Source organism: Cebus imitator, unplaced genomic scaffold, assembly GCF_001604975.1.
Source record: "Cebus imitator isolate Cc_AM_T3 unplaced genomic scaffold, Cebus_imitator-1.0 Scaffold566, whole genome shotgun sequence".
Lineage (NCBI taxonomy): Eukaryota > Metazoa > Chordata > Mammalia > Primates > Cebidae > Cebus > Cebus imitator.
This window is the reverse complement of record NW_016107881.1, coordinates 253,532-269,716: the sequence shown is the minus strand read 5'-3', so window position 1 is coordinate 269,716 and position 16,185 is coordinate 253,532. Positions and strand designations below refer to the sequence as shown.

The window sequence follows — 16,185 nt, the reverse complement described above, 5'->3', positions numbered from 1 at the left end:
ATGCAAAAAATGTTCAACCATACAAAAATCAAGGCACACATTAAGATAATACTTTATCTATAATATATCAATGAGTTGTAACAAATGAAGATATAGTAAAACTGTTACTCTCACATATTTCTGATAATTCATACATCAGTGGTGATGACGCCAATAAGTATGGCTCTTTTGGAAAGTAATTAGTAGTGTACCTGAAAAGCTGTAAAAATGTTCACATTATTTGAACCACTAATATTATTTTTAGAACTCTATACTGAGAACATAACTTTAAACAAAGAAAAACCTACAATAATAAAGATGTTTGATTGTTAAATCACAGGAGAAAACCACTATGAAATAGTTGCATAATGGAAGATAACTGCATAGACACAAAAATTATAATTTAAAATTTTACTAGTGGTTATTACTTAGAAAAAGAATAATAACAGGCTTTAAATTTTTATATAGTAGTGCTTTTTAAAATTAAAAAAAGATTATTATATATTTTTAAAAAACCTAATTTTATAAAATTGATTTTAAGTTCAGTGAGCCAGTGAATACTCAAAGATTATGAAAACAATTGAATGTTAAAATATACATAGGTGATAATGTTAAAGGAAAAGACATAAATATGAATACATAAAATAAATATTAAGTGGGAATATACTAGAACAAACTATATCAGAATATTGATAGTGTGTTAAGGTGGCGGTATTATGCATTTCTTCTTTCCCTATGATATAATTACATATGCAATGTCCATTATAAATGATATAAACTAACCTGAAGTGTGTAAGAAGTAGAAGATAAAATAAGTTAATTACCTCTCTTTCATCCATATTCAACCACTGCTTTGGGTCTTCTTCAGTAGCCAGGAAGGCTATCAATTCTAAAGCAGTAAGACGAGTTTGACGTCTTGATGAGACAAATATCAAAACAGGTTTGGCTGGAGAATGGCTTCTAATTGCTGTTGAAAAGTTATGGGAAATAAAACGGAAAGCTACTTAACTCCAGAATATGAATTTCATTAGGGTATCAAATGGATAAATGAAAACTAACGACGTAAATGATTTAGGAATGAAATCTGGCATTATTGCAGGTACTACATAGATCTGGAAGCAGATTAGAGAGATGATAGGAAAAGAAAGGCTGATGGCCCTACCTAGGGAGTATATTGTCTAGGACAGAAAAGATTTAATTATGCTGGGTCCAAGTTCTATTCTGAACTGCCAAGGAATGGAGAAACTTAAAGACTGAGACTCTCCGCTTGGACATAAAGAGGGGCACATCACACACTGGGGTCCATTGGGGGGTGCTACAGGAGGGACAGTGGGAGGGAGGGTTGGGGGGGATAACTTGGGAAGAAATGTCAGGTATAGGTGATGGGGGGATGGTGTCAACAAATCACCTTGCCATGAATGCACCTATGCAACAATCTTGCATGATCCGCACATGTACCCCAGAATCTAAAGCACAATAATAAAAAGAAGAGCTATACATGGATACTTAAACTTAGATTTAGTTTTTTGTGCCAAGTTGTGTTTCTCATCTATTTCCGTTTGCCTAAGTGGTGATATTACATAGTTAATGGGTCCTGGGGTCGAGTGAGAAAGTCAAGCCCCACCAGGCGATAAAAAATGTCTAGAAAGACCACAAAAACTTCCTTTTATTTTTGTTATTAGTAACAGAAAAATTAGGAGAGTCTGTACCAGTAAACAGGTTAAGAGAGAAATCAGAAGAAAGTTTTCCCTCTGCTTTTCTAAAAGCATATGTTCGGGAAGGGAAGACAGGAGAATGTAGAAGAAGGCTGAAGAGAATACCATGAATGAATAAATATCTGAGTAATGGGACATGGTAGTCAGCACAAAAAAGATGAGATGACTCTGGTTAATACAAACCCAAGTAACAAGACTGAATGAAATTTTGTAAATCAAACCTTTAAAAATAATTAAAGAGCCACATAAATCACTTGGCTTATCTGGGAATGAGGGTTTTTTCTGCTTTACATCAGCTACAAAAAGCTGATAAGATGCCACAAGTAGAATATATATTTATGTCCACAACTCTCTTAAAACAGTCAGAGATATTTAAAAATTGTATATAAAAAGTTCAACCTCTTTGCAATTTCTTGTTTGAAACGTGAGCTGCAGAATTTCTTTTTATGGGCTGGGAAACAAGGTTTATAATGGAAATGTTGACGTGACCTTGACTTTATTTACACACTAACTATGAGAAATAAAGCTATCACACAATCATATTTCTAAACTCAAAGAAATACAGTAATCACTACAGGTATAATAAACAGTTCATAAGTACAGCTGCTGTGCTGATACCATATCTACATAAGTGTAAGTATTTTAGTTATTGACTATTGATTTATATAACACAAAATGTTTTCTTTCCATCAATGGTGTGCAATCAGTCATTCCATATAGATATATGCAATTTCAACAATACATATAATGAAAAATAAACTCATTTATCTTATTTCTCACTTTTTATCATCAGAATATTATAGAATGTAAATGATAAAGCTTTGATAAATCATATTAGAGATACACTGTTTAAAATACACATATTAGCACAATATTGGTATCATTTGGACACATAAATATAAATGGATCTCTTTCTTTAAACCTCAACATTTAATGGATTTTTGCTGCTGAAAGAACAGGTGTGGCCAAACAGCTCACGGCAGATTTATTGTTCATTTGTGATTTTGTACAATGCTTCTATGGTGGTGTAAATAATCTGAACTGCCAAGATTGGTCTCTAGTTCACAATCAATACTTTGCTTCTGTCATAAGGCTAATTACAGCAGCTAAAAAGTCACCTCACAACTGTCACTACACAATCAACAGCAGTTCACATTTGAGAATTTATTTTTGAGGTTATTTTTAATTGATATAATAAATATTCTTTATGCAGTGCAAATAAAACATGTTTCAAAAAAATAGGAGTGCTATTCTTAAATCTTTCCTGTTTGCCTAATTTGTTAGAAAAAGGAAAACTATAAACAGAAGCACTGTACTAACAGTGCTTAAACAGAAGTACTTAAATTTCTAAGTTTTATGATTTCTCATAAAAATTATGATTATGGTTTTGACTTGTAGCTTCTATTTCTCATTTGTTCAAGCTACTGTCATAAAAACACTGATTAATATTAAGAAAAATCTAATACTTTTTTTAAATTACATACTTTTTTTTTCCCATTTATTTATTTTATTGCATTTTAGGTTTTGGGGTACATGTGAAGAACATGCAAGATTGTTGCATAGGTACACACGTGGCAGTGTGATTTGCTGCCTTCCTCCCCATTACCTACATCTTGCATCTCTCCCCTTGCTATCTCTCCCCAGCTCCCCACCCCCCACTGTCCCTCCCCTATTTTCCCCTGACTGAACCCAGTTTGTAGTGCTTCCCTCCCTGTGTCCATGTGTTCTCATTGTTAAACACCCGCCTATGAGTGAGAACATGCGGTGTTTGATCTTCTGCTCTTCTGTCAGTTTGCTGAGAATGATGGTTTCCAGGTTCATCCATGCCCCTACGAAGGACCCAAACTCATCGTTTTTGATGGCTGCATAATATTCCATGGTGTACATGTGCCACATTTTCCCTGTCCAGTCTATCATCGATGGGCATTTGGGTTGGTTCCAGGTCTTTGCTATTGTAAACAGTGCTGCAATGAACATTCGTGTGCACGTGTCCTTATAGTAGAACAATTTATAATCCTTTGGATATATACCCAGTAATGGGATTGCAGGGTCAAATGGAATTTCTATTTCTAGGTCCTTGAGGAATTGCCACACTGTCTTCCACAATGGTTGAACTAATTTACATTCCCACCAACAGTGTAAAAGCGTTCCTATTTCTCCTTAAATTACATACTTTTATTCCACTACAAATTCATTACCATTTGTGAAATCTCTCAAATTTTCAATAGGAAATTTAACATATATTTGAATTCCTTAACTGTTGTGACAGTTTTAGATATTTATAGAAGCTGGACCAGTATCATCGTTTCAAAGAGACCATCACCAATTAGAAGACATTTGATAGCTACCATAAATAATGGTTACTATTTTATTTCAAGAATCTGAAGCTTACCCTGAAATGCAGGCTTGTTCATACTAGCCATACGAGGACAATAATGTTGTCCTGGAAAGCCTTGAATGTGAACTTCCAGTGGAACTGGGCGTACTGACGGTCGGAAGTTAAACAAGCCCATCTAGGGTAAATATGAGAGAGAAACCATTTTCAATGTTTATATTGAGTTTTATAATGTTATAATATCTCTTTAAAGGAATCATCAAAGTCACACTACTAAATAACTGCATAATTTATCAATCTTCTACATACCTGCTTAATATTGAGCCAGTCAGCAAGGTCTCTGGCATTAGCTAATGCAGTAGATAGTCCAACTACTCTAACAGGCTTTTCTGTGTGTGATGAGATAAAATTTGTCCGAGATACAATGACCTCTAGAACAGGGCCTCTTTCTTCCCCTAGAAAATAGGAAAAAATAAATGTTAATCATTTAACAAGTCTGTGTTGGCCATTGCAACTACAAAACGAAAAGTTTGTAGCTTCCTCAAAAAAAAGCTAAACAGAGCTATCAAAGGATTCTGCAATCCCATTCCCAGTGAGTGACATTATTTAGATGTCGAATAAAAAAAATTGACCTCATGGAAATAAAGGGTAGAAACATGGTTACCAGAGTCTAGGAGCATGGGTTGGAGTCACAAGAGAAGGGAACAGAGAGACGGTGCTCAAGGGTACAATATTTCAGTTGGACAGGAAAAATACGTTTGTCAGATCGACTGTATAGCAAGCAGTGTGACAATGGTTAATAATAATATATTGTACATTTCAAAATTGCTAAATGATATTGTTTAGAACAATGCCCTGCCCAAACTGCATGTCAAACTGTAATCTCCAATGTTGGAGGTGGGGTCTGGTGGGAGGTGATAGGATCATGGGGGCAGTTTCTCCTGAATGGCTTATCATCATCCTCTTGGTGCTGTTCTCATGACAGTGAGTGAATTCTCATGAGATCTAGTTGTTTAAAAGTGTGTAGTGCCTCCCCCACCACTTCGCTCTCTTGCTCCTGCTCTTGCCATGTAAGAAGCTCTCTCCTGCTTTGCCTTTTGTCATGATTGAAAGCTTTCTGAGGCCTCCCCAGAAGCAGGAGCCACTAGGTTTACACTACAGCCTGCAGAAACTTGAGCCAATTAGACTTATTTAAAAAAATAAATTACTCAGTCTTACTTTATGGCAATATAAGAACAGATAAATACAATAAAAGAAAATTTTTTTATGTTTCACCACAATTTATATGTAAGGTGACAGACATGTTAGCTTGATTTAATTAATACCACATCATATACATATATCAAAACATCACATTGTACCCCATAAATATATACAATCATTACATGCAAATTAAAAATAATACTAATAATTAATGTTTTAGAAACTTAAAGCTTGTAAACTGGCTTTAGATACAGTGGTACCTACCAAGAAGATGGATCTCATCTATGATGAGAATAGTGACTTGCTGAACATAGCTCCTATTTTGCCAGCTTCTGCTGACTCCATCCCACTTCTCTGGCGTAGTGACAATAAGGTCAGCCTTGGCAATGGATTTCATGTCAGGAGTCACATCCCCTGTTAGTTCAATAACTCTGAAGGGATATAAAAATGATCTCAGAACCTTTTCAGGTAACAACCTTGGAAATGCAAAAACGTATCTCTTTTAAAACAAAATTTTATAAGGCTTAAAATTGCTTTATCTACCTTTGATTTCTAAAATTTTCCAAGTTGAGTCCAAAATGTACATTTCTTAAGAACTCTGAGAAAATTTCTTGCCATAAAATGGACATATAAATTCCAATCACTGACATATCTTTTATGCAGGTATGCAAGGATATCAAAATTTGCTTTAAATATGTTTATAGACTCTCCATTCTAAGTGATTTCAAGGAAGTTAAACTCATACTTCCTGTCCCCAGGAATACAATTTTTTTTAATTGCATTTTAGGCTTTGGGGTACATGTGAAAAACATGCAAGATTGTTGCATAGGTACACACATGGCAGTGTGATTTGCTGCCTTCTTCCTCATCACCTATATCTGGCATTTCTCCCTATTTCTCCCTATGCTATCTCTCTCCAACTCCCCACCCCCCGCTGTCCCTCCCCTATTTCCCCCCGCCACACACAGACCCCAGTGTGTGATGCTCTCCTCCCTGTGTCCATGTGAAGGAAAGTGCTACTTTGTGGAGACAAAAAAGGCATTCATTAAAGATATTTAGGATTATGTACAAATTTAATTAAAATTATGTGTAATTTAGATTGTATGCAAGCTCATTTCTTTCCTTAGATTGGAATTTTCTGTAGATTTTATAGCCAAAATAAAATGTATTAGGATGAAAACAAGATAAGCCAGAGCAAATATGTACCAACTCAATCTAAGCCGATCACATTCATATAAGTGAGAGAAAAGGAAAAGAAAACCCTATGTAGATATACGGGAATTACCTAAGAATTTCTAATTACATAGGAATACCTCTAGGCTAATACCAAATTTTAAGTAATTACTAAATTTTTTTTTTTTTTTTTTTTTTTTTTTTTTAAAAATTTTTTTTTTTTTTTTGAGACAGAGTCTCATTTTGTCACTAGATTAGAGTGCAGTGGCACAATCTCAGCTCACTGCAACCTCCGCCTCCTGGGTTCAAGCGAGTCTCCTGTCCCTGAGTAGCTAGGATTACAGGCATGCACCACCACTCCTGGCTACTTTTTGTATTTTTAGTAGAGACGGGGTTTTGCTATGCTGGCCAGGCTGATCTCGAACTCTGGACCTCAGGTGATCCACCTGCCTCAGCCTTCCAAAGTATCAAGGTTACAGGCGTGAGCCACCATATTCAGCTGAAAATAATTTCTAATCTGTGTTAAGGTTTGGAAAATAACAAAAAGGGCAAAACTGATTCCTCTAAGCATACTGTTCACAAAGTATGTTCTTATTATTGTTTATTTTAAAGATTTACATTTTATATGTTATTTTGAATATGGAATACATTCATATGGTTTATCCCTGTCCTACAGACAGCCAGTTCTCATTCTGAAAAAAACACATATTCATACTCTTTATCATTTTGAAAAAACATAAGCTAGAATACTTTAAATTTTTTTTTTTACATTATCTTTGAAGATCCTTCTTTTCATATACAAAAAACTCATTTTTTACAGAGTGATACAATATTTTCTATTGTGTGTACTATAATTTACTTGCTAAGGCTTTATTGGAAATTCCTTTCTCTGTAATTTTTGCTATTTAAAATAATGCTGCAATTAAAAACCTTGTATATTGTTAATGAAAAAACCCCACATAATGTTTTTCAAAGAACTTCTGCTTTTACATAAATAATTTACATGCAAAATGCCTTCTAAGCAGTTTCTGGAAGTTGCTCTGTATATATGAAAAAAATAGAGCTTGTTTTTGTTTTTAGAATGAAAATATTTTGAAAAAGTTATCTTGCCAAATAAAAGTACTCACATTAAGTAATTTAGGAGATTTCATTTTTCAATCTTAAAAAAATGAGAATATTAATATAATTTTAATAGTAGGAACATATCTTTAAAGACTATGAAATCATTGTAAAACCATTCAACAGTTTTATTCAACTCTTATTTCCTGGTCCTTTTAGACAAATCAAAACATACCTTTTGAGTAAAGGTAAGAACTTACTTTTTACCAAGTTTTTCTTCTATTCTAACTTTCCAATCATCCATTCTTTCACGTACCAGGGCTTTTAGGGGTGCAATATATACCGCCTAAAAAGGGGAGAATAGCCAAAAATACTCTCAAGAAAATAGTGACAGTATTTTCAAATAAAAGTACACTCCAAAATTTTGTCAAAATATGACAGTGTGGTTTTAAAATGTATCTTTTAATTCTGAATACTCCAATTTTTGAATCAATGTGAAAAAGTCATTAACTTAAACTACATTCATCCAAAATAAGACAGAAATGTAACACATCACAAACTTTCTAATCATAAAAAATATTAACGTAGATGAATTTAAATTACATTTTTTAAAGCATCAGAGATATTTTCCTTAGGCATTTTACTATAAAATTATATTCTACATAATAAGAACAAATAAACAAATTATAAGATAACAAGAGAAAATTAGGGGTCTGATGAAAATAATGTTTTTTCTAGTATTATAAATATTTATGAGTTATATGCAATTCATGAAAAAATGTTGAAGTTTTGAAGAGAAATAAACTATTCTTTAAATTTTAATACAGATTTTATGAAGATGCTAGTAATACACTTTAGGTGTTAAAAAATAAATAAAATAAAAGCTGGTCTTTAGTAATCCAAACCTATATAAAATTTATTCCCTTTATAAAATGTTTCTAACTTAGAGTAGAGCTCTACTGTTATATTTGTCTCTAGAGATCGATAACCACATATTAGAGAGGCTGAAAAGTAGGAAAACAGGATTAAGTAGGGAAGAAAAGTCACTAATTGGAAATTACTACAAAAGGATGTTAAAACATTTCTGAAACCATAAACTATGAAGAAACTAGCCCATAATTCCAATCACAACAACTCTGTAATATTTCTATTTTAATGTGATGTACTCACAAAATTTAGAACAAGAAAACTCTAAAGACTATATTAAAAAACTGCTAGAATAAGCAAATTCAATATGGTTGAAGGATACAAATCAACATATATAAACCAGTAGAATATATACTATTAGCAAACTATCAAAAAAGTCAAGAAAACAGTCCCACTTACAATAGCATCAAAAAGAATACAGTACTTAGGAATAAATTTAACTAAAGAGGTGAAAAATCTGTACACTGAAAACTATAAAACATTGAAAAGAAACTGAAGGAAACACAAAGAAATAGAAAGATTATCCCATGTTCATGGATTGGAATAATTAGTATTGTTGAAATGGTCATACAACCCAGAGCAATCTATAGTTTAAATGCAATCCTTATCAGAATTCCAATGGCATTTTTCACAGAAACAGAAAAAAAAAATCCTAAAATTCAAAAGAAACTACAAAGACCGTGAATAGCCAAAGCAATTTTAAGAAAGAAAACCAGTCAGAGGCATCACATTTCCTAGTTTCAATTTATATTATAAAGCTACAGTAATCATAACAATATGGAAATATGGAACTGACATAAAAAGCGACATATAGACCAGTGGAACAGAATAGAAAGCCCAGAAATCAACCCACACATAGAAGGTCAACTAATCTTCAACATGGGCCTGAAGCACACATACAAGAAGGAAACGATATTCTCTTCAATAAATGGGGTGGGAAGACTGTATATTCACAAGTAAAAGAATGAAACTAGACTACTGCCATACACCATATAGAAAAATTAACTCACAATGAATTAAAGAATTAAATGTAAGATCTAAAACCACAAAATTCTTAGAAGAAAACATAAGAAAAAAGCTCCTCAATGTTGGTCTTTCAAAAGCAAATATAAACAAATAGGTATACAACAAATTAAAAAGCTTTTACACAGAAAATAAATAAAATAAATACATAAAATCAACAGAGACAATGTGAAATGAAAGAAATGACAAAACGAAAAAAAGAATTGCAAACCATATACATTAGTTCTGCCTTAGTGGCTTCCTTTTCATTGCTTCCAGTTACTTGTAGTCAATTGTGGTCCAAAAAAAATTAAATAAAAAATTCTAAAAATAATTAATAAGTTTTTTTTTTTTTTTTTTAGAGGGAGTTTCGCTTTTGTTACCCAGGCTGGAGTGCAATGGCGCGATCTCGGCTCACCGCAACCTCCGCCTCCTGGGTTCAGGCAATTCTCCTGCCTCAGCCTCCTGAGTAGCTGGGATTACAGGCACGTGCCACCACGCCCAGCTAATTTTTTGTATTTTTAGTAGAGGCGGGGTTTCACCTTGTTGACCAGGATGGTCTCCATACCTTGACCTCGTGATCCACCTGCCTAGGCCTCCCAAAGTGCTGGGATTACAGGCGTGAGCCACCGCGCCCGGCCAATTAATAAGTTTTAAGTTATGTTCCCTTCTAAGTAGCATGATGGAATCTCACACTGTTCCACTCAATTCAGCCTGGAACATGAATCATCCCTTTGTCCAGAGTATTTAGGCTGTAGCCACTACCCAACCATTAGTCATTAACCATCTTGTTTACCAGAAACACTGTGGCAGTATCACAGTGCTTACATTCAAGTAACCCTTACCTTATTTAGTAATGACCCCAAAGCATAAGAGTAGTGATGTTGACAATTTGAATTTGGCAAAGAGAAGACATAAAGTGTTTGAAGTGACAAGGTGAAAGTTCTTGACTTAAGAAAAGAAAAAAAAAACATATGCTGGGGTCACTAAGATCTATGTTAAGAACAAACTTTCTATTTGTAAAATCATGAAGTAGGAAAAGGAAATTTGTGCCAGTGTTGATGTTGCACCTTAAAAACTGCAAAAATTATGGCCCCCGTACATGATAAGTGCTTAGTTAAAATGGAAAATGTATTAAATTTGTGGGTGGAAAACATGAATGAAAATGTGGTTTTTAACTTTTAAGACATTTTTCTTAAGCACATATTTATAAAGGACATAGTACTGTACTACTGTGTACCATTTCTTTTTCTTAACGTTTTGTTTTTACTTGACATATAATAATTGCACATATTTATGGGATACATAGTGATGTTTTGATACATAAAATGCATAGTGATCAGATCAGGGTAATTAGCATATCTCTCATCTCAAACATTTATCATTTCTTTGTGTTGGGAACCTTCAATATCCTTCTAGCTATCTGAAACCATATTACATATTATTGTTAACTATAGTACTTCTACAGTGATATACAACACTAGAACTTACTCCTTCTATCCAGCTGTAATTTTGCATCCTTTACCAATTATTTCCTTATTCCTCCCTTCCCCCTACCCAACTGGGTTCAGTACCATTGGATTCAGGCATTCATCTGGGTTTCGGAATGTATCATCCAAGAATAAGCGGGGACTATGTATCTGACAAAAATTTACAATCCAAAATAGAAACTTACACAACTCAATAGCAGATAAACCCAAATAATTCTATTAAAAATGGGCTAAAGATCTGAACATATATGTTTTTCAAAAGAAAACACATACATAGTCAATGGATACATGAAAAGGTACTCAACATAAATAACCATCAAGGAAATGCAAATTAAAATTACAATAAGATATCAGTTACACCTGTTAAAATGGTTATTATCAAAAGACAAAAGACAGCCAGGCATGTGGCACAAACCTATAGTCCCAGCTACTCAAGAGGCTGAGGTAGAAGGCTCGCTTAAGCCCAGAAGTTCAAGGCCAGTCTAGGCAACACAGTGAGACTCTATTTCTACAAAAAAAAAAAAAAAAAAAAAAGAAAAGATGAAAGAAAAAATATAAAAAACATAACACATATAGTTGTTATGGTACACGATTGGTGGCAATGTAAATTGTATAGCCATTATGGAAGACAATCTGGAGTTTTTTTAAAAAAATTAAGCATAGGACTATCCAGCAATCCCAAAGGAAATGAGATCAGTATCTCAAAGACATATATCCAAAGGAAATGAGATCAGTATCTCAAAGAAATATCTGCACTCCCATGTTCACTGTAGCTTTACTCAGAATAGCCAAGGTATGGAAACGAACTAAAGTGTCTCAAGATGGATAAAGAAATTGTGGTATCTACACACACACACACACACACACACACACACACACACACACACACACACAATGAAACATTATTCGGCTTTAAAGACGAAAAAAGTTTTGCCATTTTAAACAATATACATAAACCCAGAGGACATTATGTTAAGTGAAATAAGCCAGACATAGAAAGAAAAATACTGCATAATTTCACTTATACCTGGAATTTTTAAAAGTTGTATTCAGAGGAGGAAACAGTAGAATACTGGTTACCAGGGGTGAGGAAGGGGGAATGAGGAGATACTGGTCAACAGGTATAAAGTTTCTTTTATGGTGAATGAATAAGTACTAGACACCTAATACACAGCATGGTGATTATAGTTAATAGTACTCAATCATATACTTGAAATTTGCTAAGAGAATAGATTTTATGTGTTCTCACCAAAAAAAAGATAACTATTTGAAGGATGATACGCTAATTACCTTGATTGTAGTAATCATTTGACAATGTATGTCAAAACATCACATTGTACATCTTAAATATACATACTTTTTATTAAAAATAACAAATACTAGGAAAGAGTTAAAAAATTATGCTTCAAGAAAGCCTTGAAGCAATCCTTATTTGACTTGTAATGTTATTTAATATTAATTAACAATATTGTGGCCATCTGTAGAAAGGTCATTTAAAAGCTACCCTATATTTAATATGTACAATCAAACTACATTTATTAAAGCACTAGCATTATCTTCATATAGAAAATATTTGATTATGAATTATTTTGTATTATTTAACTTGGTCCATGAAGTAGGTTTGTCCTAGTGAAATTACCTATGAAATGTAGAAATCTTACAATGAGGAAAGGATGTGTGTGTGTCACTATGTACATTAGAAATTTAATTGGAGGACTACAAAGTTTAACTTTGTGGTGCAAATTATCCTAATATAGGCAAATCTAATGTTGTGCAAATTATCCTAATATAGGCAAATCTAATTTTACTGCACTTTGTAGATATCGTTTTTTACAAATTGGAGGTTTGTGGCAACCCTGCATAGAGCAACTCTATCAATAGCAATTCTATCGATTTTTCCAACAGCATGTGCTCACTTCATGCCTCTGTTACATTTTGGTAATTCTACCAATATTTCAAACTATTTCTTTATTATTATATCGGTTATAGTGACCTGTGGTCAGTGATCTTTGATGTTATCTTGTACTTGGTGTGTAGTATCATGAACTACACCATATAAGATGACAAATGTAATTGGTAAGAGTGTGTGTTCTAACTTCTCCACTGACCAGCTATTCTCCCATGTCTTTCCTTCTCCTCAGGCCTCCTTCTTCCGTAAGACACAACAATATTGAAATCAAGTCACTTACTAAACCTGTAATAGCCTCTATGTGTTCAAGTGAAAGGAAGAGTTGCATGTCTCTCACTTTAAATTAAAAGCTAGAAATGATTAAGCTTAGGGAGGAAGGCATGTGGAAAGCCGACACAGGCCAAAAGCTAGGCCTCTTAATACCAGGGAATTAGCCAAGTTTTCAATGCAAAGAAAAAGTCAGTGAAGGAAATGAAAAGCGCTACTTCACCGAACACATGAATGATAAGAAAGTGAAACAGCTTTATTCCTGATATGGAGAAAGTTGGAGTGAAGATCAAAACAACCACAATGTTTCCATAAGCTAATGTCTACTCTACAGCAAGGCCCAAATTCTCTTCAATTCTGTGAAGACTGAGAGAGGTGAGGATGCTCCAGAAGAAAAGTTTGAAGCTTTTTTCACAAGGTTTAAAGAAATAAGCCATCTCTGTAACATAAAGTGCAAGGTGAAGCAGCAAGTGCTGATGTGGAAGCTGCAACAAGCTATGTAGATAATATAGCTAAGATAATTGATGAAGGCAGCTACACTAAACAACAAAGTTTTAATGTATACAAAATAACTAATATTGGAAGACGATGCCATCAAGGACTTTCACAGGTAGAGAAGTCAATGCCTGGCTTCAAAGCTTCAAGGAGAACCTAACTTTATTATTACGGAATAATGCAACTGGTGACTTGAAGTTGAAGCCAATGATCATTCACAATTCTAAAAACCCTGCAGTCCTTAAGAATTATGTTGAATCGCCTCTGCCTGTGCTCTATAAATGAAACAACAAAGCCTGGATGACAGCATGTCTACTAAAGAGCATGGTTTACTGAATATTTTAAGCCCACTGTTGAGAGCTACTACTTAGAAAAAAGATTCCTTTCAAAATGTGACTGCTCACTGACAATGCATCTGGTCACTCCAGAGCTTTGACTGAGATGTACAAAGAGATGAATATTGTTTTCATGCCTGCTAACATAAGACATATTCTGCACCCCATGGATCTAGGGGTAAATTTGGCTTTCTTAACTTATTACTTAAGAAATATATTTCATAAAACTATAGCTACCATACATAGTGATTCCTGTGATGGACCTGGGCAGAGTAAATTGAAAACCTCCTGTAAAGAATTTACCATTCTAGATGCCATTAAGAACACTGATGATTCTTGGGAGGAGGTCAAAATATCAACATTAACAGGAGTTTGGAAGAAGTTGATTCCACTCCTCATGGATGGCTGAGAGGTTCAAGACCCCTGCAGATGTGGTGGAAAAGGAAAGGGAACTAGAATTAGAAGTGGAGCCTGAAGATATAACTGAAATGTTACAATCTCATGAAAAAATGAACAGATGAGGAGTTGCTTCTTATGGATGAACAAAGAAAAGGCGTTTCTTAAAACAGAATCTACTGATGACAAAGATGCTGTGAATATTGCTGACATGACAATAAGGATTTAGAATATTATATAAACTTAGTTCATAAAGCAGTGGCAGGGTTTGAGGGGGTTGACTCATTTTGAAGGATGTTCTATTGTGGGTAAAATGCTATCAGGTGGCATCACATGCTACAGAAAAAGCTTTCATGAAAGGAAGAGTCAGTCAGTGTGGCAAACTTCATTGTTGTCTTATTTTAAGAAATTGCCACAGCTACCCCAACCTTCAGTAGCCACCAACAGGATCAGTCAGCTGCCATCAACATTGAGGCAAAGCCCTTCACTAGCAAAAAGATTAGGGCTCACTAAAGGCTCAGATGATTGATGGTACTTTTTTGTAATAAAGTATTTTCAAATGTAGTTATGTGCATTTTTTTACACATAACACTATTGCACAATTAATTGGCTACAGTAACATATAAACAGAATTTTTATATACACTGGGAATCCAAAAAATTTGTGTGATTTACTTTATTGTGACATTCACTATATTGTGATAATATGTAACTAAACTCATGATATCTTCACGGTATACCTGTACTGATCTGGTCCCCTAGGAAATTCACTGAGAGTGACAAATCTATTCAATGGACCCTGCTAATATATTTAGAACTGTCTAGTTTAGAGATTATGAACTGTCTTTTCTAATTAAATGTAAGCATATGATTCTTTCAACAGACCTTTGAAGTAGGGTATTTGTTGAAGACTCTGAAAATGGCTAATTCAGCTGCAACAGTCTTGCCCGATCCAGTAGGTGCTCCAAGTAGGACATTACAATCTGTGTGATACAGTGTATGAAATATTTGTGTCTGCACAGGGTTAAAGTGGCTGAAGTTGTACAGGGCTTCATATGCTTTACATCCCAAAGCTGTGATCGGTAAAGGCTGAAGATCCAGTAATTCTGAAAAGACCCAACAGGTATGGCTATATAATATAATTGAAAAACATGTACAATACTGAATATTATATTATAAATAATAGCTTATAGCAATCCTTAGCTCCTTAGACAGCAAAAAAATGCTTAACACAAATTCTTATATACCCATTACAGATCTGGTATAGCAACAAATATGTCACACAAATAACCACAGTTATCATACTGACATACTAGATACTCTTCTGGGGGAGTGTCCTACATGCTAACAATAATGCTATATTCTTTTTGTTTTGTCAATCAGAAAAGTAATTTGAATAACAACTGATAGATGTTATAGAACAAAACCTAAATCTGCCCCAATTGGTAAAAAAAAATTAAAACCATTTGCAGGCTTCAACAATGAAATGGTTACTATCAAGAAATTAGTTTTGTTATGCTAGACACTGACCAAGCAAGAGTAGCTGAATGAACTCTTATTGTCAATGGAAGGTAAAATGAATTTAGGATAATTCCAGGTAAAAAAATTGGGTGGGAGTTTTAAAGCAAAGCGCGACTGAGTAAACAAAAACTGCCCTGAGAAAACCTAGAAACTAGATTTAGTTGTTTCTTATTATGTGGATGGGGGCCTAGGGAATTGGAATCATAAAATGATTTAGAGAAACAGTTATACACCCTTGAGTTCGACAGACCTTATATTTTGCATAATCCAGAAAGGTATCAGTTAGAAAACAAGAAGGCATCTTTACTCTCAAGATTATTTCATGCAAGATAAATTTCACTCATTTGAAATTTGAACATGAAGAAGAAATAATCTGTAAG

The 16,185-nt window shown here is 33.9% G+C and overlaps 1 protein-coding gene across 3 annotated transcripts in view; it reads right to left on the bottom strand.

Moving 5' to 3' along the window:
- The window catches only part of ASCC3 (activating signal cointegrator 1 complex subunit 3), a 361,903-nt gene that overhangs the window by 139,975 nt on the left and 205,743 nt on the right, over positions 1–16,185 (bottom strand). For all 3 annotated transcript variants that reach the window (XM_037734022.1, XM_017515928.2, XM_017515926.2), the window contains exons 25-30: positions 15,170–15,390; positions 7,725–7,810; positions 5,497–5,663; positions 4,339–4,484; positions 4,087–4,207; positions 804–946 (exon numbers count right to left, since the gene is read on the bottom strand). In XM_037734022.1, coding sequence (XP_037589950.1) covers positions 804–946; positions 4,087–4,207; positions 4,339–4,484; positions 5,497–5,663; positions 7,725–7,810; positions 15,170–15,390 — 884 coding nt within the window. The remainder of the gene's footprint in view (positions 1–803; positions 947–4,086; positions 4,208–4,338; positions 4,485–5,496; positions 5,664–7,724; positions 7,811–15,169; positions 15,391–16,185) is intronic.